Here is a 26,891-nt window from a genome sequence, read left to right as displayed (position 1 = left end):
TCCTGAGAACTAAAATGGATGGCAGCAACAAGACTGGGAATTTCATCATGAAGCAAAGGATCACTCACTTCAAATAAGTGGAAGGACTGACATTAAATTAGAAACCAACTGTAACAAAAGCCCACAGAATTGCCCTTCTTCAGGATCGCTATTGCCCACTCCTGCGGTCTGAAGATTTAGACCATCAGCATTTAGTTTTTCAATATATACTGATGTCAGGGTTAATTTTGCACTGTTGAAGATGATATTTAAGCAACAGTGGAACGATTACTCTATGACCAGAAGCATACCTGTGAGGAGATTATTATAAAATTGTCGGACTAACAAAGTAAAGAGCAAATTTCTAAATTTCGCTATACCCACTTTTATTAATTTCACTTGATATTAGATATCTATTCATATATGCACTTATACAGTATTAAACTCTACCATTATTACTATGCTCATGTGCTGAACAACACTGTACCGAATTTAATTCAAACAATTTTCCAAAACTGAATCAACAACTGCCATTTAAAAAAATGGGCATGGGAGTTTGAGTTGAGAGTTTTGGAAATCTACTTTTCAGCTTTGATCTTACACAATTTCATCATTAAAACTTAAAATGTTGCTTAAATGCCGTTTAACAGAGCAGAATTATTTGTACTCAAATTTTAATAACACAATATCATTTCAAATGTTTTAACAAGTTCCCTATTACATAAAACTCCTTTCAGTGTTCCTAAACAACTATCTTAATAACCTGCTCATATACTTGAGGTTTTTGGTGGAAGGATTTCAATTCCTGACTGCGGCGTGACTTTTTAAAATCTTTTATTTTAGTTGGATTACAGAGGTGCGCGTTGACGGTCCCGTTTTCATTGAATAATCGCAGTGGACGAACAGGTTGGACGCATGCGTTGCCGCTCCCAGAACAGGTGATTGTTTAATTACCTGCCTGCAGGTGGCGCCGGTAGGGAGCTGAAATGCCTATCAGCGCAGCGGCGATCGCAGTAAAGAGGGATGTCAACGTTAGGAGAGTTCGGATGATGGGAGGTCAATTTTGTGAGAATGAAGGAAAAGAGATGGATGTACTTGTGGTGTTGGAATACCGCGATCTGTAGAAAAAGAAAAAAAAAAAAGTTGTTTTTTTTTTTTTAACAAACTTTAGAATGCTGAGAGAAGAAACGCGAGTGAGGCTGCGAGTACCCGCTATGAATACGGAAGGTCGCTCGGTGGAATATGTAAAGTCCTACCGGAAAAAAACAACGAACAGGACGCGAGGCGGGGTTGACAGCAGAGAGCTGGTGTGGGTTGCAGAGACGACCGCTGGGAATACGCTTTGTTGGCAGAGCATGGCGAGTTGAGGCGGTGTGCAATTCGAGGCACAGCCGACTACAGGAGGGGAGTGAGCTAACATTTGCCGAGGACGAGTGTACGGTGTTCCAGGGACGATCATTAGCGTCATCGAACCTGCAGTGTACAGTATTGGTTTATGTACTGTCCTGGACTCTTGTTCGCTATTAAAGCAATTCGTTATTAAGAAGAATTGGTGTGTTAATGATTTTGTAGATTTTATCCGCCTTATTATTTTAAATTGTTTGGGGTGGGGGAATCGACTTGTCTCCCTTGCCGCTGTGTCTATCCTCGGAATACGAAATAACAGGGGGACTAGTAAACACAGGAGCGTCGGGAATGACCGGCGCGGTGACCTCTAATACAATAAATGACATTTGTGTGTCATTTTACTATAAAATACACAGTACTTACTCTTTAAACTCATGGTTTTGATATTTATTTAAATTGAAACATCTTTTTGGATTAAATAACTGAAAGCATATGCAAAAGAAATTCTTTGCCTTTAGTGAACAGAATTAAATTGCTTTTAAGTGTTGCATGGAGAAATACATCACCAATGCACAACTGCATGTCTTGCTTAGGTTTTCAATAGTACTAATTCCTAATAATTTACTGATATTAAAATACTTCCAGGTGTTTTAGGTTTACAAATGCGTTACCCATGAAATAGGATACTATTTAAAGCAGTTTATCACCAGGTTACTTAAATGTGTCAGAGGTTCCTCAGCTGTATTTATGTGTAGCATCAGAAGGTACAGTATTTATTTTAATGGTCGATCATATTCAAATCTATCTTGAAATAGACATAAGAGTAATATTCCTGGTTACCAATGTTCAGTCCTGGGATCTCCATGCCATACTGCAAAACAAGAAAAAACAAAATACTTTTAATTGATTAAAAATAGATACATTTTCTAAGATTTCTTTCATCATGGCAGAGTCACATAAGTTTTATCCTACCAGCAAATAGGCAGTAGCCATTACTGAATTAAATCTTCTCAGAGCACAAATACCCATAAAGTTGTCAGTCAACCTAATGGCTTGTGTTTTAACTATGAAAGGAAATCAGATTTCACAAAAAAAAATCAAGAGAACATAACCTTGAAAACTAACATGTATTCAAACTTTATCAGGCCGCAATACTGATAACTTTAATTTGTAAACAAATGCAATTGTCAGTGTAATAATGAGGACTTTCTTGTATTAGTGTGTGAATAAGCACTCTCAGTGTTCATAAATGACTGGTTGTAAACTGACAGCTTTGAGTATTAGACAGTATAGGAATATTAATAGGATCTATGATTAGTATAATGTTAGTACAATAGTTTTTAAAAAGCTGCATTTTCTTCTTAATTAGTAAACTCCGGCATGTTACAAGGATTATTTCTCCCAGCTGGCTCGCAGTACAATGAAGTACCCCAAAAAAACATGGAGCCTGATGTTAAGGATAGGATGGCCTGGTCTGTCCAGCTCAGCATGTTGCCATCATTTCAATCAAAGATGGAAATCTTAACTTGTATTATGGCGTTATCGCATACAGTAGCTCTTCTACTTACATCCACAACACTTGTTGCTGCTGTTCCATCTAAATGTTTAAAGACTGCATTCAAAACTTCTCTTAGACGCTTATATTGCTTCTTGCTGGGCTGCAACAGCACTGCTTGAAAGTTTACTGGAAGACCATACCTGAAAAATGAAATTATTTAAGGAATTAGTTTAAAAAAATCCTTCCAATCCAGCACATTGCTCCATAGTGGACCTGAAGCCTACTTAAGTAGTACTTGGGTACAAAACAAGAACCAGCTCTAGACAGGGCACCAATACACAGGAAAAATGATTACTTACAGTGCATCCGGAAAGTATTCACAGCACATCACTTTTTCCACATTTTGTTATGTTACAGCCTTATTCCAAAATGGATTAAATTCATTTTTTTCCTCAGAATTCTACACACAACACCCCATAATGACAACGTGAAAAAAGTTTACTTGAGGTTTTTGCAAATTTATTAAAAATAAAAAACTTGAGAAAGCACATGTACATACGTTTTCACAGCCTTTGCCATGAAGCTCAAAATTGAGCTCAGGTGCATCCTGTTTCCCCTGATCATCCTTGAGATGTTTCTGCAGCTTAATTGGAGTCCACCTGTGGTAAATTCAGTTGATTGGACATGATCTGGAAAGGCACACATCTGTCTATATAAGGTCCCACAGTTGACAGTTCATGTCAGAGCACAAACCAAGCATGAAGTCAAAGGAATTGTCTGTAGACCTCTGAGACAGGATTGTCTCGAGGCACAAATCTGGGGAAGGTTACAGAAAAATTTCTGCTGCTTTGAAGGTCCCAATGAGCACAGTGGCCTCCATCATCCGTAAGTGGAAGAAGTTCGAAACCACCAGGACTCTTCTTAGAGCTGGCCAGCCATCTAAACTGAGCGATCGGGGGAGAAGGGCCTTAGTCAGGGAGGTGACCAAGAACCCAATGGTCACTCTGTCAGAGCTCCAGAAGTCCTCTGTGGAGAGAGGAGAACCTTCCAGAAGGACAACCATCTCTGCAGCAATCCACCAATCAGGCCTGTATGGTAAAGTGGCCAGACAGAAGCCACTCCTTAGTAAAAGGCACATGGCAGCCCGCCTGGAGTTTGCCAAAAGGCACCTGAAGGACTCTCAGACCATGAGAAACAAAATTCTCTGGTCTGGTGAGACAAAGATTGAACTCTTTGGTGTGAATGCCAGGTGTCACATTTGGAGGAAACCAGGCACCACTCATCACCAGGCCAATACCATCCCTACAGTGAAGCATGGCAGGAACTGGGAGACTAGTCAGGATAAAGGGAAAGATGACTGCAGCAATGTACAGAGACATCCTGGATGAAAACCTGCTCCAGAGCGCTCTTGACCTCAGACTGGGGCGACGGTTCATCTTTCAGCAGGACAACGACCCTAAGCACACAGCCAAGATATCAAAGGAGTGGCTTCAGGACAACTCTGTGAATGTCCTTGAGTGGCCCAGCCAGAGCCCAGACTTGAATCCGATTGAACATCCTTGGAGAGATCTTAAAATGGCTGTGCACCAACGCTTCCCATCCAACCTGATGGAGCTTGAGAGGTGCTGCAAAGAGGAATGGGCGAAACTGGCCAAGGATAGGTGTGCCAAGCTTGTGGCATCATATTTAAAAAGACTTGAGGCTGTAATTGCTGCCAAAGGTGCATCAACAAAGTATTGAGCACAGGCTGTGAATACTTATGTACATGTACTCAGTTTTTTTATTTTTAATAAATTTGCAAAAACCTCAAGTAAACTTTTTTCATGTTGTCATTATGGGGTGTTGTGTGTAGAATTCTGAGGGAAAAAAAATGAAATTAATCCATTTTGGAATAAGGCTGTAACATAACAAAATGTGGAAAAAGTGATGTGTTGTGAATACTTTCTGGATGCACTGTAGGTTAAAATTACTTTTCTGTACTTCTTAACCTGGAACCTCCAATGAAGCATTTCATTTTACTTTTCTGAAGTATAGTACAATTTTATAAAAGTTATTTTAAAATACCTTAAAACTGATTCCACAAAAACTCTGAGTGCTTTAATGTGGATCCATCCAATGAATGCTTCACTGAAGTTGACTTTCAGCCATCGAAGCAGGGGACCCTAAAATATTGTGTAAGAATAACAAATACTACAATAACATATGTTGACAGACTATTCTATTTTTATTCAATATTCCCAAACACATAAAACTATCAGTGCATGTTAATACAATTTAAAAAAAAATGAAAATAACTAATACAATAATTAAATAAGCCATTAGTTATATATACAGCTTGTGAGCAATAATCTCATAATAAAAATTATTTTAAATACATCTAATTATTCTCTGTCATTGTTTGCACAGATCACTTTTTTATACTCACATATTGTTGTTTCTTGTCTGCAGCAAGCCGTGCTATTTCTGCTTTTTCTGCATTGAGTTCTTTTTCATTGTAGTTGAATTCACGTACCACAAATCTTTTCCCAATCACAAAAATAAACAGCAAAGAGTTACACCATAACTGGTCAATACATTTCTTACAATGTTTAATGAAGCAAATGATAAAACCTAAACATCTGAATATTTGTTTCAACAAATAAATGGAAAATGAATGCCTTACCAAAATTATGTTTGGAAAATATGAAGATTTTATTATATTAAAGGTTATAACCTATATTTGTGTCCCAATGTTTAAATACTAACCAATACACTAGCTAAAATAATTAGTTTAATATATGTATAGTGTGAGATATAAAAAAAAATATAAACAGCCTTATGAATAACTTGACACTGCATACCTGTCCTCTAAAATTTAAACTGCTGCATAAATAAAATGCAGCAACAATTTTTGTTTGTAACTGATAATAAGGGTAAAAATATTACTTCCAGACATACTTGTTTTCCCTTGCTTTAATTTTGAAGTCCTCAACTGCCTTCTTAAACAAAGTCACAGTGAAAAGACCACCTTCAGAATCCTCCATTATTTTTCTAAAAATAAAATAATGTTCAATTTAATGTGATGTTTAATTTAATTAAAAATTACAAACTGTGAAAAATAGCATAATTTATGAATACATTTTTCAAAACATCTTAACATATTTAATACTAATAAAAAGAAATCAGCATAATGTGTTGGCAATTAAACCAGGGTTGTCATAGAATGACCTCTAAAAACAATACACTCCTGATGTTAAATTTTAACTGGCAGTAATGCAAACACAGATTTGAATCAAGGGTTTTACATTTTTTACAACATTTTTTAAGAACTTTAATTTCACTAACTTCCTTATAGTTAGGCTTATGTTGAATCCTAACTACAAAATAAGTTAAATATTAAATGCTGATAAAAGAGCCTCATCAGATGATGTCAGATGATTTCCTGCTGTTCCTTCACCCTTTGGGGAAAATCTAAAATTAGCATCAAACAGAAAAATGATACAATATAAAACACAGATGAAATCAAAAGTGAATGCAGTACATTCTCTAATGCCAAGGGTTTGAACTTTGTCTCAGCTATGAAACCATTCACAGTCAACAACTGCATATATTTTGTATTTATAAAAGTATTGTTTAATAACAATTAATTCAAAGAAATTAGGGTTAGGGTTAAGAGTTCCCATTTTCACTTACTTTGTTGACTGTGGCACTACTAAATCTGTCAGAGATTCATATGTCTTTAGCCATGTGCCATAGTTTGTTCTGAAAATATAAAACAAATCATATAAACATAACATAAATAACATTTTCATACTCATTTAATCCAATTCAGCAGTGTGGGGGTCATATTATATTATTGCAGTAAATTAATAGTCATACTAATACTTTTATTAGAAATAGTACTCACTTAGAAACGACCACTAATAGTGTTGTCAGGTATTCTGAATCTAGTACAAAGTCATCCTTCTTAACAAAATCTGTTAATGTGCAGGTTAAAAGGTTTCCCCTAAAGGATTAAAGAGCTTTAGTTAAAATATGTTTAATAAAAAAAAATACAATAAAAATTGCTATATTTCAACGCTACCCAAAAATTTTCACAGTTAATAGATATGTGGATACTACAAATGGCATATAGTAGAAGTTCTGAGTTTCTCCAGTGATGTAAACAAAGACAGAAAACAATGGCTCTTTTTTATTGTCACAGATTTTGGAAATATCTACAGAATAGTCAAGCGTGTATTATATGAGCCAAAAGGCAGCATAAAGAATGTTTATTCTTTCTTGAAATTCTCTGTTTTACTGAAATACATTCCAACTGATTCTATGAGTACTTTGGTCTTACTCCTACATTTCAAAGTGTTTTACGTTACCAGACACATATGAGTGAAAGTGGATTTCATGCATTACCACCTAGACAGATTCCAGCCCCTATGACCCTATACTGAAATAAGCAAGTACTGTATAATAATGGGACAGCTAATCTTTCTCAGTAATAATAATCCAAGTGTCTGTTAAGAAGCAAATATAATTTTATACTCAATATTGTACCTCATAAAGTATTTATTATTTTTACAAGAAAGGGAGAAAAAATGCATAATTAACAGAAAACAGCCAATATAAAGAAATCAGTTGCAAATGTATTGCATGGTTAAGGGAAGTCTACAGTACTGAACAGCACATATTTTTTTTACAGTATGTAACTATCTTCTCTTTAGTAGATATTTACCATGATCATACAAGTGGCTCCTCAGTATTTAATTTACTACAAGCTACACAATTAATATAAATGCTTACTAATTTTCCCATAGTTCTAGACATTTAGAGCTAAATACTAAAAAAATCCAAAATGTTGGAAAAAAAGCTCTCAGTTTACAAAAGGGCATGGTATTCATTATACTGCCCACTAGCATGACTTTTATCCCATAATAATCCTACGTTGTTGTTTTGACATTGTGGCCCATTTATTCGACCATGCTTTTTTAAGTAATATGGTAATGTTATCACCTGGAAAAAGAGGAAGTGGGTGGATCAGTAGTGAGACACAGGAAAATCTCCACCCGGGGGAGTAAATGCTAACATTAATTTTATTTTTATTTTTTACATTTTTTCATTTTTATTACTATTTAATTTAATATTGTTTCTTTGTATAAGTATACTGCTGCTGGATTATGTGAATTTCCCCTTGGGATTAATAAAGTATCTATCTATCTATCTATCTATCTATCTATCTATCTATCTATCTATCTATCTATCTATCTATCTATCTATCTATCTATCTATCTATCTATCTATCTATCTATCTATCTATCTATCTATCTATCTATCTATCTATCTATCTATCTATCTATCTATCTATCTATCTATCAGATCATTTTGGTGAATTTGAAAAGTCCTCTCAGAATATTTCCCTCACTTTTCAAACAAGCTTGAAATTTTGAAGAAGTGACTCTCCTAGTTCAGGGGCATATGTTTGTGTAAGTCTGGGTACAGGCGTTTAGTCACTCAAAATAAATTCTGTCTGTCTCAGTTTGCCTCAAAGGATATGTGTTGATCTTCTAAACCCAGGCTTACAAGAATAACTGACTGTGAAAATGGAAACATTAGCACCCCCTTGCTGGATCACAGCACACAAATTTAACAAACACAGAGAAAGGCACAAAAGAATCAAGTTTTCTAAGTTGTATACAAGGCACTTACACTGCTTTTTTCTCCTTGCTTTGCAGATTTCCTTTTAAATTGTTATATGACAGAGAACGAGATTTAAAATCTGATTCAATTTGGGAAATTTGCTGGAAAGAAATAAATGTAAAATAAATAAGTATAGAACACCAATGCTTGTATGTTCACACATTAACTAAATGAACACAATCCAACTTTAGAATTAAGGTGAGATGAAGATTTTCCTTTCAGGTCTAGACATGAGGAGGAATCAACCATTCCACCAGCCCATTGCAGACCACACTCCTGACAGACCTAGATTGCACTAAGTTGGCATATACTGTTAAGTAAAATTTGAATTATGTTGTTTCTCGCTTGTAAGAACTGCATATTAGTGTATAAAACCTACTATATTAGTAAAATGTAAAGTGTGTTTTTTATATATTTTTATGCATCTTAAGTACAAAAACAAATAAAGATCTATTATAAAAACCAGTATAGAAAATACAATTTCACCGGAAAAAATCTTTGAAGAAAGGATGAAAATCAGGAAAAAATTCTGCTAGCCATCCTGCCCTGAATCTTCCACTCACCTAAATTTTTCAGGGCAGATTTGCAAAACAGGTGGTGAACAAGCAAGATTATTTATTGCTTTAAAAAAAAAAAAAAAAAAGGCAAGAGGGAGGAAGACTGAGTGCCCACATTACTTAAAATAGTAGGAAAAGTGGCATTTAATAATTGAATCACTGAGTGATTAGAATGGAGCTGTCCTGTCCTTGAATCTTCCATTTAAAAATAAAAAGTCAACAAGTGCTATTCATTCAACCATAGGTTAAAATTTTAAGGTTAATCTAGTGGTTTTACGTTTTTGTCATACATCTTAGTCTAATATGCTAGTCCATGAGCTTTAGCAGAAGAATTCATTCTCTATATTTTTAAGCAACTCACTGAGTTTTTTATGAGAAGAATTACATTTTTATATTTATATTGAAACGTTTTAAACTAAACCAGTTAATTTTACTTTAAAGATACTAGTAATGCTATGTATAGCAAATACATTTTTTATTTAATCATTTACCTAAACAATTTTTGACCATATTTAAAAGAGGGTGAGAAATTCTTAAAAACAAGTATGTTTTGTAATGATTTCTTTGGATGTTATTTCCTGTATTTAATTGTTTCTGTAGTTTAAAAATTTAAGTCATAGTATGGCCTTATAGCAGCTCACTGGAAGTTCCTACATTTATATGCATGCTTCTCTCAATGTCTGATTAGTGTAAAATTACAGTTTCCTCTATAATCTAATTGTCTAAGTAGTTATGAGTGTGATTATGGGTGTCTATATAAATGTGTCCTGTGATGGATGGACTCGTTGATCCAATCTTACTTTCTGCATAGTACATATTATTATCTGCGTAGATTCTGATTACTGGGAACTCTGAATGGAAAATCAGCACTAGCAGCAAAATGCCAAATTCTAGCTCCTACTTTGCTGTTTATTTACTTACCAGGATTGAAACATTTTTACCTTGTAACAATTTTCTCAAATTTCTTGAGATTTATGTTTGGGGAAAAAAAATAAAAGTGACCTACTTTTGATATAACTTCAATCAGGTTCACCAGAGATTGTTTGATGGGGTATTTTGCCATGTCCCACTGAAATCGAGTCACATATGTCACCAGGTCAACTAAAAGAAGTTACATACAGTATACATATTTATTACACTCAAATATGCTGTTGAATTATTCACATCATAATAAAACAATTCCAGTCAACAGCTTACCACAATTCACAAAGCACTTCATTATCAAGTCTTCTCCACAAGAACCTTATGTACAGTTAGCTGATGTATTCTTAATTCACTGTGATTTCTTACTGTGGTGTGTACATTTGCCAACTTTCTAAAGATACAATTTAAATTTCATGATGCCAAAATATTGTCATGCTAGCTTATATTACATCATAGTGCAAAACTGATATTAATAGTGTCTAATTGCAGAAATACCTCAGTTCAAATAATCTTATCCTTGCTACACTATGTACTGTACACGAACCAGTATTTTGTCTAAATAGACTTTTTGATGCATTTTTCTATTTTCATTGTTTAAATTATACTAGTACTTTTACTTATGTAACAAGATATATTAAATATACTGTACTTTGGACATAAGTTGTGCATTATTTTTGTATGTCTTAATGCTAAATGTATTCTAATCAAAATAATCTAGCCAATATAAATAATGGCTGATATTTTCTACTGAACTTTGAAATACTCTATTTCTCGCGTTTTTACTTTTCTCAAATTTCCTGATACAGTGAATCCCTGAATCCCATTTTTAGAAATAGGTTCTACATACTAAGCAACCCTTGATTTAAAAAAAAATACATACAAAGACAAGAAGGGCAGTTTAATCTCAGTCTACTCTAGTAACTTTCAATGGATGCACTGGATTTTATACTTTGCTTGAATTATAAAACAAATATTTTAAAATGTAGTATATAAATGTTGTTTCTTTGCTTCCTATCAAATTACAAAAGTTGATAATAAAGCACTAATGTAATTTTTTGTTGAGCTTTACAATGTATAATATAAATGACTGATTAGTATTTTATTTGTATTTTCACACAGCAGGCACTGTCTAAGCTAGGCTGTTGTGGAGTAGTTCTAATAGATGAACTAAAAAGATTAAGAGTTTTGTTAACTGGAGCACACCAATACTCTGCCAAAACACTGTAAGAAACCCTTGGCAGTAGTTATTTGATCAGGTTGAAAGGAATGAGTAGGAAGAATTTAATGCAAAGTAGTCTGATAAAAAATTAAAGGTGCTCCACACAAGGAAAGCTTGTAAACAGAAAACTGAGGTCAAATGATGTTCTTCTAGTCTTACGGATATCGTGATCAAGCTACGAGGCTAACAAATGCAAAATCCATCGTAACCTGATCACTGTACCCCTATGACCAGATACTAAAATTCTAGAGTTAAACAAACAAAAAGCATCAAACAGACACAAGGATTCATCATGCTCATAAACAAAATCTCACTCAAGTGTCTAAAATACCCATTAATGCCTGAAAATATGCTTTCTTTTCACTGTGATTTGTCTTCTGTCCTACAAGAAAATTAATAAATAGACATTGCACTGTAGAATAAAATTTATATTATTCAATAATTAAATTGTTCCTTAGAGCTGGAAAAAAGCAAAAAAAAATATTTTTCAAGAAAATGTGAAAAAGTGCTCATTACCTGTAATTGAATCATGTTAAATGGAATTGTGCTATGATTTAATTTGTATTGTAAAAAAAATCTATCAATCCATTCATCCATCAAGCACACATTTTATCATCCATTTAATACTTTATCCGCCTCACCATTCTTTTCCAGTATGAAATATTACAAATGCTACATATATATATATATATATATATATATATATATATATATATATATATATATATATATATGCAACAAACAAAATGTTAAAAAGTGAAAGCCACAGGAAAACCATCAGTTTATATTTTCCATTCTCCCCACTGACTCTGCTCCACTTCAGATGATGAACACATTGAGCTACCGTTTTCACAGTGTTTTTCAAGGATGAATTATCATAATCAGGTTGGTTGTAAAACATCGGAGGAAAACTGAAATACCATGGGAAAACCCACAAAGACACGTACACTTGACACAGACAACACCCAGCCTGTAATGTGAACACAGGAACCTGGAGCTGTAAGACAGTATTGCTTACCATATTGCCACCCACCAAAATAAAGCATGCATATTGTATGAAATGACAAACCTGAAATGTACTGCAAATTAACATTTGTACATCAAGCTAATGGTTAAAAAAACAAAATTCTGCTTAAATTCTTTGACTGGATATTATTGTTTTTTAATCAGTCCCCTGATTGAACATTGTTAGTGTTTACTATTTACACTGGCATGGGTTAGTAGGTCTCTGCTGAGCATATTAGTCGATATAGGAGAATCATTACCAGTTATTTAATGAGTAAGAGCATGTTAATACTGAAGTAATTTGATTGTTACAAAAGAACTAGTCTTTCAGCGTAGAATATTAATGATTACCATGTTTAAAAAATCAAATTTAAAACACATTTTTGTTTGATATTTTACAAAATACAGTGATGCTTCAAAAGCTGTTAAGGTTGGATTAGGGGTTAGCCAATAAATTTAAAACATTTTATTAAATATTACACTCTAGACGTTCAAACTTTAACATGAGTGCTGTACTAGTTTATTCTTTTGAGAAATCAAGACATGAAATAATACACTCAAACTAAATGTGCATCTTTTACTTTATAAAGCTGTTTTCCTAAAATCTTTTGCATTCATTTTACATTTGGAATACTGTCATGTTAAATAACTAGCTTGAGTTCTGGCAGTGAGTTAAAGGCGGATATCAAACAAACTACCTTGTTGTTTAATGTCCAGCATTTTAGGTATTAAGCTAAACTGCTATAGAAAAACAATTATGATTTGTCTTTTTTTTTTTTTTTTTTAAATAGGCTGCTTATTTTAAAAAGGATTAAATTACAGCTGGATCAAGTTCAGTTCATGAATGTTCAATGCTTTACTATTTATATTACACCACAATCAATAATCAAAGTTACACTAATATGTTTTATTTGTAGCTGTTTATTCACCTTTCATATGTATGAAGCATGAGTATTCTTATTTGTCATGAAATTCTCAATATTGAACCCTAAACCTGCTGTTATACTCATCCATATGAGATCAGTATACTGTACACTAAAAATGTATATTCAATGGACTGATACCAAACACATAAATAATTTGGCTCTTCAAATCTCTGCAAATGTTTGTCTCTATTATTTGAATAAAACTATTGGATACCACTGTTGTGTATCTTAGAAGAGATTTTGGGAATAAGACATAGGGTATTCTAAGGCCAGTATTATTTGTGAATATTATTGCACAAAGAAACAAAGGTTATGACACTTTATAATAAATAGTGGGTTTTCATAACTGTACAGTTGATAGAGGAAAGGGTTTTCTTTACATTATATTATTGATATGTGGTCAACATCGCATCTGAGACACAAGAGAAATGTGAATATAAAGGTTGGTGTTACATTTGAAATGGCTGGTCAGGCAACCATTTGTCATTGAAGAACAAAAAAAAAACATTTAGCACACACAGTTAAATAAAACCTTATTCAATTTCAGGAATTACCGTGCATACAAGGAAATGCATACACACTTCAAATGAGTTTGTAAAACCACAGTTTTACACATATACTTATCAGAGAAAAAGTTTGAAAAACAAAGCAAAATTAAGATTTGCTCAGAGTTGCCTGTGCATTTACCAGCTGCAAATATGGCTCATGTACATATAGCACTGATTACCACAAATAATTGTAAAGTCTATATTAATTTGAACTTATTTATAACTAGAGAAACACAGGATAACTGACAAATACTTTAATACGTTTTTAAGTGTTTCCAGTATATTTTCAGAAAGTTTCCAGAAATTCCTTTTTTTTTTTTGCTATTGTGAAAGAAACATTTCATCCCATAATCTGAAACCACTTCTTCTGGTCAGGGTTACAGTATGTGATGTTTATTAATAATTATTTGAGTAATAAAACCAGAAACCTATTTTCCGTATTAACGACTAGTATTTGCTAAATTGTTTACATACACACACACTTATATATACTACTACTCAAATGTTTTATTGAAATGTAAGCAGTTCAGGTTCAGTGAATAACCTGAAATGGTACAAAGGTACGTGATAAACTGCTTGAAGTTGAAAAAAATAATGTAATTTTCAGACTTCTACATAAAGGGCTTTTCCAAAGAAAGATGCAACTTAAAAAGTTTTTCTGCAGCAATGTTAGTTAATTAAGCCTGGAAAATTGATCCAATAATTTCCAAAAGATCTTCCAACTTTTGTTAATTATTTATAAAACTGCTGTCTGTATAAAAACATTGTTGGAACAACGTGTAGCTACAGCCTTGTTTAGACAATATTGCACTGCAGGAAGCAGTATATTTCTGCCATAAGGGAAGAAAAGGGAAATTTACAAAGGAAGACAGACAGACCATTAACTCTTAAAAGTCTAGGTCTTTACTTTAGAGAAATTGCAAAGAAAGCCAAGGTGTCAGTGAGTGTTTTGTCTTACAACATCAAAGGAACCTGGAAACTATAAGCTACTGGAGTAACAGGTCTGGCAGACCCAATGCCCCAAAAGAATCAGAAGACACATTTCTGGGATTTAAAGGTTGAGTGACATATGCCTCATAGGACAACAAGTTAAGCACAGTTTAATAATAGTTGAAGTAAGCAATTAATCTGAGGAATACTGTATATATGAGTCTTATTTGCATCTGACACCTATTTTTGGTAGTTGTGTTCTGGATTTCAGGTGTGAATGTGTCATGATAAGCAACTCAGAGGATCCGCTTAGGTCATGGGTTCAGGAGCCTCCATCAACCTCAGACTCCTTAACTAATTAGCTAGCAAGGAAGGAGGTCAGTTCTCCTATAGGGACAGGCAGAGATGTGAACCATAGACCTCCCCCATTCTAAAGACAGATGGGGAAATAATATTCCTGCAATATGGGGAACTGAAAATATTGAAGTTTCCACCCTGTATTAGAATGCAGACAGTAAAGTATTTTGAATGCCCGGAACAGGAACATAAATGGAAACACTGACCTCTTCTGAACTAACACTGTCCAATATAAAAACACTGATATATGGATTAAACACCTGCCAGAAGCACCATATAGCATCTGATTTTTCTCTTCAAAACAAAAAAGAGGCTGTTTGGAGTCATTCACGCCATCTTTAGTGACTGTAACTTACAATCAAACTCATTGTGCACTAACCACCTAATAGGATTGGTAACTTTGCCATTTCGGGCTCAGTTTTGTTGGAACAGTAGACATGATGGCTGAGTTGTTTTGTGGTACCTTCTAAAAACAGGAGACCAGAACAATAAAAGGGCAGTGATAAACTTTCTCCCAAGGCAATATGTTTCCCAAGTACTCCTGACACCCTCATGACTGCATGTAGATAGGCGTTCTGAACATTTAAACGTGTTGGGTTCCTTCAAAGCCATTGGCAGAAGGTACTGGGAGACAGTTCCACTATTGATACTGTATATATTATAAATGGGCCTGGTTCAGGGGACAACCTACAGATATTCTACAACATTTACAGTAAATTAAACCTTGCAATTGAATCAAACAATTTGCACAGGTGGCCCAACTTCTGTTGATTACTTAAAAACCATCTGTCTGTCTTAAAGCAAAGTTGGAACAGACAGTGTTACAACACCCTCTGACGTACTACTTAGACGATATTACACTGTAGAGTTGTAAATTCCCGTGATCATGGCAACGGGCGGAGTAGTGGCTCTGAAGCTATGGATCTGTGCTGGCAATTGGAATGTTACTGGTTCAAATTAAAACACTAGAAGTGACTCTGCTCCATTAGGCCTTTAACCTGCATCCAGCCATGCAAGTAGGTCCTCCAACTTGCAGAGGAAACTCGGGAGTTAGTGGCAGGATTGGCCCTCCAGCCACTGTAAAAAAAACTCACACTGTTCCAGTGTGGTGCTAAGGTGTCAAAAGCAAGTGACAGTTTCTTCTTTGAAGAGGAGACTTTATGCTGCAGATGTGATGAGGTGAGTGGTAGTAAGAAAGCCATTCTTTAAAGAAAACAAAATAGGACTTTGAAATACCAGCTGTTGACTACTGCAGACTGGAAGAGAGTCTTATGGACCAGTGAATCAAAATTTGAAATCTGTGGTTCATCAAAATATATTGTGAAAGCCCAGGGTGCTTACAGCCTCCCTAACCCTGACACAGACAGGCAGGAGACAGGTTTTGCACACAACACACAGTTTATTTACATTTGGGTAGTGTTTCATCCTGCTCCCCACAGCACAGTACCCAAAGCACACAGCCCAACACAATCCCTTTTGCCGCTAATCCTTTCGCCCTCACTCCTCTTCCTCCAGACTCTGACCATGGAGCGGTGGTAGCTGGCCTCATTTTATAGGACACCTGGAAGTACTCCAGGTGGCCAATGAGTTGCTTCTGGCCGCACCTGTGCCACACCCTGAAAACGTCCATGCACCCTGCTGGAAACCAAGGGTGCTGACCTATGTCGGTACGGGGGAGAAATTGTCTTGGAAGTACTCTTTCCCCCTATCATCTGCCACAATATATATATATATATATATATATATATATATATATATATATATATATATATATATATATATATATATACACTCACCTAAAGGATTATTAGGAACACCATACTAATACGGTGTTTGACCTCCTTTCGCCTTCAGAACTGCCTTAATTCTACGTGGCATTGATTCAACAAGGTGCTGAAAGCATTCTTTAGAAATGTTGGCCCATATTGATAGGATAGCATCTTGCGGTTGATGGAGACTTGTGGGATGCACATCTAGGGCACAAAGCTCCCGTTCCACCACATCCCAAAGATGCTCTATTGGGTTGAGATCTGGTGACTGTGGGGGCCATTTTAGTACAGTGAACTCATTGTCATGTTTAAGAAACCAATTTGAAATGATTCGAGCTTTGTGACATGGTGCATTATCCTGCTGGAAGTAGCCATCAGAGGATGGGTACATGGTGGTCATGAAGGGATGGACATGGTCAGAAACAATGCTCAGGTAGCCCGTGGCATTTAAACAATGCCCAATTGCCACTAAGGGGCCTAAAGTGTGCCAAGAAAACATTCCCCACACTATTACACCACCACCACCAGCCTGCACAGTGGTAACAAGGTATGATGGATCCATGTTCTCATTCTATTTACGCCAAATTCTGACTGTCTCAATTTGAATGTCTCAACAGAAATCGAGACTCATCAGACCAGGCAACATTTTTCCAGTCTTCAACTGTCCAATTTTGGTGAGCTCGTGCAAATTGTAGCCTCTTTTTCCTATTTGAAGTGGAGATGAGTGGTACCCGGTGGGGTCTTCTGCTGTTGTAACCCACCGGTTGTGCGTGTTGTGGCTTCACAAATGCTTTGCTGCATACCTTGGTTGTAACGAGTGGTTATTTCAGTCAAAGTTGCTCTTCTATCAGCTTGAATCAGTCGGCCCATTCTCCTCTGACCTCTAGATTCAACAAGGCATTTTCGCCCACAGGACTGCCGCATACTGGATGTTTTTCCCTTTTCACACCATTCTTTGTAAACCCTAGAAATGGTTGTGCATGAAAATCCCAGTAACTGAGCAGATTGTGAAATACTCAGACCGGCCCGTCTGGCACCAACAACCATGCCACGCTCAAAATTGCTTAAATCACCTTTCTTTCCCATTCTGACATTCAGTTTGGTGTTCAGGAGATTGTCTTGACCAGGACCACAGCCCTAAATGCATTGAAGCAACTGCCATGTGATTGGTTGATTAGATAATTGCATTAATGAGAAATTGAACAGGTGTTCCTAATAATCTTTTAGGTGAGTGTATATATATATATATATATATATATATATATATATATATATATACACACACACATACACATGCTGTGTATATATGTGTATATATATATACACATGCTGTGCTGTAAAAAGCCCGGGGTCCTAGAAACTATTGAAATCGTCAGAAAAAAAATCTGAAATGTAGAGATGTCAGGTAAATGGGTAATTGAAAGGAACTACTCTGGGCATCTCTCTCTTAGGAGGATTCGTTTTGCTGACGTGCTCGCATCGCTTGTGTATTAGTGGTGGGAGGAAAAGTAAAAGGGATACCATTTTGCGGAAGTTAGCGGCTAAGCAACTTTGTCTATCTTCTGAGGTTTCATTTTGCTGACGTGCTGGCCTTGCTTGTGTTATTAGCGGTTAAGTGACTCCACCTCTCACTTCCGAGGCCGGACAGACACACACACTTCCATGCATAGACACATATATATATATATATATATATAGTAACACACGTGCGCATGGGAGGCAGCTAAATGGCTTGAGTAAGGGCAGTTCCGAGTCATACCAGGATGTGGCAGAGTGCACTGACTCTTATTATCCCTTTCCTGCAGACCATTCACGGGAGATTCCACCTGGCCCTCTTGACATCACTTCCGGGACCGAGCCTATGGAAGAAGACCTTGCCAGCTCCGGCCCCTGTGATGTCATGTCCGGGCTCGAACCTATGGCTGAAAACCTTCATATATATATAAATAAAAATTGCAGTGCCCTCTTCATAACACAAACAGAGTCTAAGTTAATTAAATTTTGCCTGTATATTACTGCTAATACCACTTAAAACTGTAGAATTTAAGGTCTTTCACAAGTTCCATTGAGAAACTGAAGTTGCTAGAAAGGTTCCGCCAATGGTAATAATTTTATCTCGGCTTTCTTACATTGAAGACTACATTCTATGGTAGCTTTAAGTATTTTGTTTGGCTTTTAATTTTGTCTATTAAATTTTCAGTTGGTATGTCACACTTAAATATGAAAAAGTAATAAACTATAAAAAATTACTTTAATACTTGTTTTTGAAATTATAAATACATTAGATCATTTGGTATAATTTTGTAATTAATATACTATGTTACAGTATTTTCCTGCATTTGGTATTGTCTAACATTAAATACCTCCATTGGCTAATAAGTTCTCTTGGATTCTGTCTTTGGAATCTTCCATTGTTTCAGCTGTGTATTGGGCTATCTTCTTCAAAACACTAAATGGAAAAATAAATATAAAGTAATAAGTACATTTTTCAGGGTTCACAGGCTTAGTTCATTAAACTTATACAACTTCTGGAATAACTTCAGTCTATTACGAGTAATCAAAATAAAGTAATTTTACTCTTACAATTACATCCTTTCATCCATACCAGCTTAGTTAAACCTTATAATCCAATGTGAGTCAACTACCTCTATGGAACATTAATATTACATGCATTAGTCTCATTACTTTGCTTAATGGCAAGGTTTAACAGATTTAATAACAATCCTGTAAATTATCTATTTTCTTAAGCTTGCTTTCTTCATTAGATAGATAGATAGATAGATAGATAGATAGATAGATAGATAGATAGATAGATAGATAGATACTTTATTAATCCCATTACAATGTCACAGGGAGTTATAGCCCATTCCAGCAGTAACTGAGAGGCAATAACAAATCCCAAAAATATGGCAGTCAATCAGAGCACATATTGTTTTTGAAAAAGTTTAAGGTTAGTCCTCCACTAAAGAGACTGAAAAGAATGTTAGTGACAACTGTTTAAAATCTGCATGGACATAATCTTAACCTATTTTCCAAGACCTACTCTGGCAACAAATGCTCACCATTGTCTATTGTGAGCATTGCACTATTGTCACTTGTATGTGGGAGACATGCAAATAACAATTCCTTTGTCCTTTTTATGGAATACTTTACTTTTAAGTTCCCAAAGCAATAGACAAACTTGTATTTTATAAATTACTTTTAAAGTTTTAATTAAGGTTTTGTATTTGTTTCCAAAGCATGAAACAATGTAATAATTCATGTCTATCATAAATATATTATCTCAAAGGTTATTTGTTTTTTCTCAGTACTTTTTTTTGTTATTAATGCATTATTAGTTACTTATAATAAAAATAATTGTGAACAGAATCTACTGTATAATACAATGCTATTTTCTGTGTGTGTGTTGCTGGTTCCTTTGAGCAAAATGATTGGTCAATTTGGCTATGGTGGCTCAGTAGTATGGATGATGGTATGACATGATATCACAAACAACATGCACCAATATGGAAGTATATTAAGAAAGGTAAATACACATTTGATTTACATAGAAGGATTGTTTCGGGCAATCTGAAACTCTGTTTTAGAAAATTAACATTTGGAAAACTGATTGATGGAGGAATATGTTATATGCTCAAGAGAGTTAAGAGTGAAAACAGATTAGAATAAGATATCTCAACCTTTGGATAATCCTACCAATCATCTCTGCACTATATCTTTATTTTTAATTTTGGTTTCTCAAAATGTAGCTGTACATAGTCTTAATTAGAAAAATGATATCCCACAACTTGAGTTTTCAAGTCTCAAGTACTCTGCAGCAAGTGAATTTAGATCTTACATGGAAAAATGGTCTGCAATCCCACAACATTAATTAGTAATGGAAAGGTGTTGAAATCATACACCCTGGTTATCCTCGTCACCTGCAGTGAGGAGGTTATGATGACAAATTTATGCTCCATTACTGGAATGTTAAAGTAGATACATATTATAAAACAGGCTTTTACTTCACATATCATTCCTACTGTATGAAGCATAAAAAGGCAATTCTATATTATTCTATATTATTTCCAAACATTACCTATGGATTTATATTATTGCATTTATATTTATGTTTGGCCTAGAAATACATTTTTATAGCATTGTTGGCATTAACATAGCGTTAATGAAAATGGCTGCAATCCTTATATTAAGATCAAGAATGTGAAAATATTCAATCTAATTATGACTTTATGAAAAAGTATAACTTTTTATCTTCACTATTTGTTTCAAGCGGACCTGTATTTTATTTGCTTCGTCTTGATGTTGTATTGCAAAGTTACCTGTCAAGTGACCACAGGTATTTAAGAGCTTACGATGACAGTAAACACACATTACTGTCATCTAATGTAAACACTTTCTTTTAATGAGTCATCCACTTCATGTTTTGTAAGTCTAAGATTCAAATGACAGAAGATGATGTAAGTTTCTTTATTAAGAAAACTATTAAGTAGTTTTAATTTCAATGGACTGGTATTTTTTTTATTTTTTTGGATGGTAAAAATGCCTCAATTCAGACATGTAATAAAAAGACAGATAATCAATCTGTCTGTTACTGAGCTACTTTTTCTATTAAAGGTCCATGGACAGCTGAAGTTTAGACTGGCTGCATTCCAAGCTAAGCAAGAAACCTTCCTGGATGAGAAAATATAAGGGAGTGGACAATAATAAAATATTAGCCAGTACAAAAAACAAAGCCATGTGTACAACTAAAATTAAAATATAGCCAGCCCAACAAAAAGGAGAGCTGTGTGAGGAAGACACCTGAACAAAAATTTCAATTATTGCAAAATGCATTCGGTGAACAGAAAAAAAAGATCAAATAAAGCATTAAAAAATAAAACTTTTCATTTTCATACTATGTGTTCTCTAGTGTTTTTCTTTACAACTCTGCTTTATACTTTGAGTTTTATTTTAAAAATTACTCACACATTTATTTCATTCTTATTAATAATGAATTATAGCTTTAAAGTCAGTGCAGTGTCTTGGGCAGGGCCAATACTTTATCTGTATCAAAACAATGCATCTAACTACATCATAAACACTCATTTTTCTAAACAAAAATGCCAGTCAGAATATCCTGTCATCATAACAGTTGTGTTTACTCAACATGTAAGGTGAACACCCCCTCCCCACACACACACAACATTTTTTTTTTTTTTTCTTGCAATCTTCACAAAGCAGGGCAGCACCTGTTTCTACCAGTTATAGTCCATGTTAATTCTGAAGTACAAACTAGGACTCTTCTGTATCAAATTAGTAGAAAAGGTTGGTTACAAGGACACTGGTAATTGTGAGGACAAAATCCTTGTGTACACTGAAAACAATGTTTTTTTCATAATGTGTATGCATTAAACAGTGACTGTTTTTACCTTTCCGTATAGATATCCAGTTTCCCTAGTTCATCAGTGAGGGTGATCATCAGATCTAAGTTTCCAACCTAATGGAAATATGTTAAATATCATTAATTAAATAATAGTTCAGTGATCTGATCAATGGTAATTTATGTGTTACAGCTAGTATGATCTTCCATGGCTAAAGTTAAAGATAACATGGTAGCAATGAAATAAAACGTGTTAGTTGGTTTTTTTACTTTTTAGCCGTTCAATGTCTTAGGAAAAAAAAAACTTAAGGTACTTAAATTAATTTTTGGTCCATTCTAATTACCTTGATATCAGGAATTGCAAACTTAAAATTGTTTGACAGATTTGATTTTGTAGTGACAGCCTGCATCCTTTCCCATGTCTGCTGATTTGATCTGTCATTGGGTGCCGAAATTAACCAAAACTCTGTCATTTTCCGCCTGCTTGTATAATGGGATTAACAGAAGACTAAATAAGGTCCTAAAAAGACAGAGAAAAACAGAATAAAGTAAATATGGTTCTCACTTTATCAGCACCGATATAAATAATTACATCAAAGGACTGATGGCTACAAAACCACCTCTATCCATCTATTTTGTCTAGCCCAGTTAATGAAGTTCAGTGCCAAAAACAAAACCGAACCAACATTGGACCGCCCGCACCCAAACCCGCCCTAACTCCGAACACACACCCAACCACCCCCTTTTTTAACATCTGCCTTTGATCGTAACATTTTTGTTGTATGATAAAGTAGACTTACCTATATGACAAATTATAATAATTTTTTAACCTGTTAGATCTGTTTGAAATCGGGACACTGTTCTTCGTAACACGCAATTAGAAAATGAAGCAGCTCATACCTTTTCTCAAGGAAAACTGAGCCGTGCAGTCGGCTACTCTTAGCAATATCAGAAATGTAATAAGTCTGTATTTACATGGCTACTAGGTGATGTCATGGAACTCGACATGATTTCATTAGTTTATTATAAAGTAATGAGGGAACAAAATACCTGCGCACTCTAGGCAGCCACTAAAACTATTCACAACAAATTTATTTTACTAATTTGGTTCCTGCATACTACCAGTTGTTGCTGGAACAGGCGCCAGTTCACCACAGCCCTACACTAAATTAAGCACGTTCAGAAAAATAGTTGGAAATAATGGTATTTTACATTTCCTTAAACGGTTAAAGCCTGTCCACGTCGAACACGGTGCGCAGCGCACACATACCACGACTCACGCTATAAGCAATTCAGAATAAATAAACTGAAAAAGTAAAAAGTGCTCACCATGAGTACCTGTAATGACATTGCAAAAAGGTCGCCGAGTTGATTAAGACATTTGACTGAACTTCAATAGCAGTAAAACGTTTAAATAGTTTTGCATCTGCGCCGGACTGGTGACAGCCGCCTGTGTGTCCCTTCATCACCAAACCCCCTCCCTCTCCTCACACGGGCGCCCCGCCCACTCCCCCCCGCTGACAGCTCAGGTGAGCGAGAAAAGTGACCCAGCCACTAGCTTCACTTACACTACACTAGGGACACGCACCTCTTGGTTGAGTCGGCTGGTAAGGTCATTTGAAAATTGTGTTGTAAAATTGTAAATAAAAAAGAAAACATATATCCTTGACCACGTTCCTGATTTGTAAAGGTGCTTTTTTGTCACCTGTTCAAGGACTATTTTTAAGTGTAAGTCAAGCTCTTGCAAATTCACAATAATTTGATCATTGTAATACCAGAATCATCCAAGGTTGGTACTTGTCATCCACCTGCATTCATGCCTCAGTTACAATCTCCAGTTTTATCAGTCATTTAGTAAATCATCAATATTGAGGGCATTAAACAGGGTCAGCAATACCATTTAGGTGAATTAGACTCACCTATGGCGGTGCTAATCATTGGGAGCAGACTGGGAAGGGGGGAGATATCTTTTTAAACTAGTGGTTCTCAACCTGTGGGGCAGGCCCCCCTAGCGGGGTGTGATGTAACAAAAAGGGGGGTGCGAAGATGTGAAAAAAAGAAAACAAGAATCAAAAATATGAAAAAAACATCTGTTGAAACCAAAACAAATTAACTTAAACTACATTCTGATACTAGAACAATAAATATAGAGTTAGATAAATATCGATAAAAGTTAAGTAGGTATAATAAAAATATGCATCTACATTTAAAAAAAATGTTAGGGGGGGGCGCAATTAAAACTGTTATTAAAACTTGGGTCGCAAATACTTAAAGGTTGAGAAACACTGTTTTAAACCATTACATTATAAACCCAACACTACAAACACTTGTACTCAATACAGTACCAAGAGGACCTGCCTCTCTTAAATCCAGTATATGTACAGTATATCATTGTGTTCTATGCCCCATGGAATACCCCCACCTGCATCTGATGTGATATACAAATTACCTGCTCAAAACATAAAGAGGATCAGCTGTTCGATATAATACACAGATATCAGGATGCTCAAACCACCAAGGGAAACCCAAAAATCCTTTAATTCCAAACCTCCCTGTCCTTTTCAATATATTATAGGTATAACTGCATGCTCAAAACACTCCTGCTCTCCAATGTAATATACATATAAAACAATCTCCTGAAAACTCCTAGACCCTATATATGTTTAAAGATATATATAAAGTTTGGGGGTGACATTTAGAACTTATTGTATTTAGAACTGCATATGGTAGCAAAAATATTAGAGCCGACCATGGCAGTAAAGGCCTACAAAGCAAGGTAACAATCCCAGCAATGACTTGTTGCAAGGCAGGAATACCTGGACAAGATGTCAGGTTATCACAGGGCACCCACACTAGTGAGAACGGACACACTCCATGTAGGGAATCTCCAGGACACAAACTGTAGCCTACTTAATGAAAGACAGCAGTGCTACCACTACACTGCCATGCTACCCTTAAAACAAAATAAGAATAATTAAATGTTGTGCGTCCATTTTCAAAACTAACAAACCATTTGATGCAGGGATTCAGTACTCTATTTCTGTTCGTTTTTGTTACTGTAATAAGATACCCAACTTAACAAAGCATGTTACTAGTTTGTTGGTTCAACTTCCAGTTAGCTAATTAAGAAAACTCTTTATCACAGTTTGTTTTAGAAAATTCAGCAAAAACATGGTTTTATTTTATTTTCCTGTTATAGATAAGTGGGAAGACTTTAGTTTAACTATCCATATACAAATATAAAAATATAAGCCTTTAAAATGTGAAGTAAAGCACTGAAAATGAGAGGATCATATCTTATTATTTTTAACAATAATTTACCATTGTATTGTGGTGATTCACTACATGTGTGGCTAGCATACTGGTGCATAATGGCTGCCATTGCCTCATCCAGGTGGATACTATACATACAGTAGGTGGTCAGTGAAGCAGCTCCCCACAGCTTAAAGTGCTATACTTTGATCCCTTGCTATATCACGCTTCGACTTTCGCAGCTTCACTCCATCACGGATTTTAAATGTAAGCATATCTAATTATATATCACAGATTTTTCGCAGGTTCGCTGATTTCTGCTTACAATGGGTCTTTTAATTTATGGTACATGCTTCCTCAGTTTGTTTGCCCAGTTGATTTCATACAAGGGACGCTATTGGTGGATGGCTTAGAAGCTACCCAATCAGAGCATGTATTACGTATTAAATAAAACTCCTCAATGATATACAATATGCTTCCCGCACGGTGCTTGATTGTTTGCTTTTCTCTGTCTCTCTCACTCTCTCTGACGTTCTCTGCGCCTGACGGAGGGGGTGTGAGCAGAAGAGCTGTTTGCACAGAAGCTGTTTGCCTAGAGGATACGGACGCTCTCCCACTTGGACAGATCCTCTAAAACCATGCCGCTTGAGATGGGATCGGTGGCATGGATGCTATCTTACAGCATACTTAAAAGCCCAAAACCTTTCTCTGGTCCTATTCGTATTGATTTTTGATGGTCTGCATTTTCTCTCAAACCACTTACATCTTAACACCAGCAAAACCAAGGAGCTGGTGGTGGATTTGAGGAGGCCTAGGCCCCTCATGGACCCCGTCATCAGAGGTGACTCTCTCTGACATTCTCTGCTCCTGACACACATTCTTTGAAGAGGAAGATATGTTTGCATTCTTTTAATTGTGAGAAAGAACTGTCATCTCTGTCTTGTAATGAAGCACAGTTTAAACTTTTGACTAAAGGGTGTTATTTCATGTCTAGAGGGCTCTAATAATGTTAACAGTGTGGGAGAGTTTATAAGGGCTTACAATATATAAAATTTGCATAACCATACAAACACATGGTTCCTACTAAAATGAAGCAGAAGTGGATTTTCATCAATTTGGCTGGAACAAAACCCTGCAGCCACTGGGGTTCTGGAGAGGATACGGACGCTCCTCTAAAAATGCCGCTTTATCGCGATGCTTCGGCATACTTAAAAGCCCAAAACCACGTATTGATTTTTTGATGGTCTGCTTTTCTCTCGCTCACGCTCTCTCTCTCTCTGACATTCTCTGCTCCTGACACACATTCTTTGAAGAGGAAGATATGTTTGCATTCTTTTAATTGTGAGAAAGAACTGTCATCTCTGTCTTGTCATGGAGCACAGTTTAAACCTAAAGGGTGTTATTTCATGTCTAGAGGGCTCTAATAATGTTAACAGTGTTGGAGAGTTTATAAGTGCTTACAATATATAAAAATAACCATACAAACATATGGTTTCTATCGAGGAGGGATTACTGTATACATGGTCTTAATCCATTGATATTTACAAAATTGTT

The 26,891-nt window shown here is 35.4% G+C and overlaps 1 protein-coding gene across 2 annotated transcripts; it reads right to left on the bottom strand.

The window, feature by feature from the left end:
* Positions 1-23,539, bottom strand: atp6v1c2 (ATPase H+ transporting V1 subunit C2). 2 transcript variants are annotated; one of them, XM_039748899.1, is made up of 13 exons: positions 23,415-23,539; positions 22,430-22,605; positions 22,135-22,202; positions 19,090-19,175; positions 10,055-10,149; positions 8,501-8,592; positions 6,711-6,809; positions 6,497-6,565; positions 5,762-5,854; positions 5,250-5,343; positions 4,889-4,986; positions 2,895-3,024; positions 1-2,197 (listed from the first exon to the last, which is right to left on the bottom strand). In XM_039748899.1, the coding sequence occupies exons 2-13, from the start codon at positions 22,556-22,558 to the stop codon at positions 2,105-2,107; spliced, it is 1,146 nt and encodes a 381-aa protein (XP_039604833.1). In that variant the 5' UTR covers positions 22,559-22,605; positions 23,415-23,539; the 3' UTR covers positions 1-2,104. The 2 variants fall into 2 exon arrangements, with proteins under 2 accessions (XP_039604833.1, XP_039604834.1); XM_039748900.1 differs by having other exon boundaries at positions 23,424-23,538.
* Positions 23,540-26,891: the final 3,352 nt, after the last annotated feature.

The sequence above is a fragment of the Polypterus senegalus genome, chromosome 3 (assembly GCF_016835505.1).
Source record: "Polypterus senegalus isolate Bchr_013 chromosome 3, ASM1683550v1, whole genome shotgun sequence".
NCBI classification, from domain to species: domain Eukaryota; kingdom Metazoa; phylum Chordata; class Cladistia; order Polypteriformes; family Polypteridae; genus Polypterus; species Polypterus senegalus.
The sequence above is the reverse complement of the archived record's forward strand: the minus strand, read 5'-3'. Positions and strand labels throughout refer to the sequence as shown.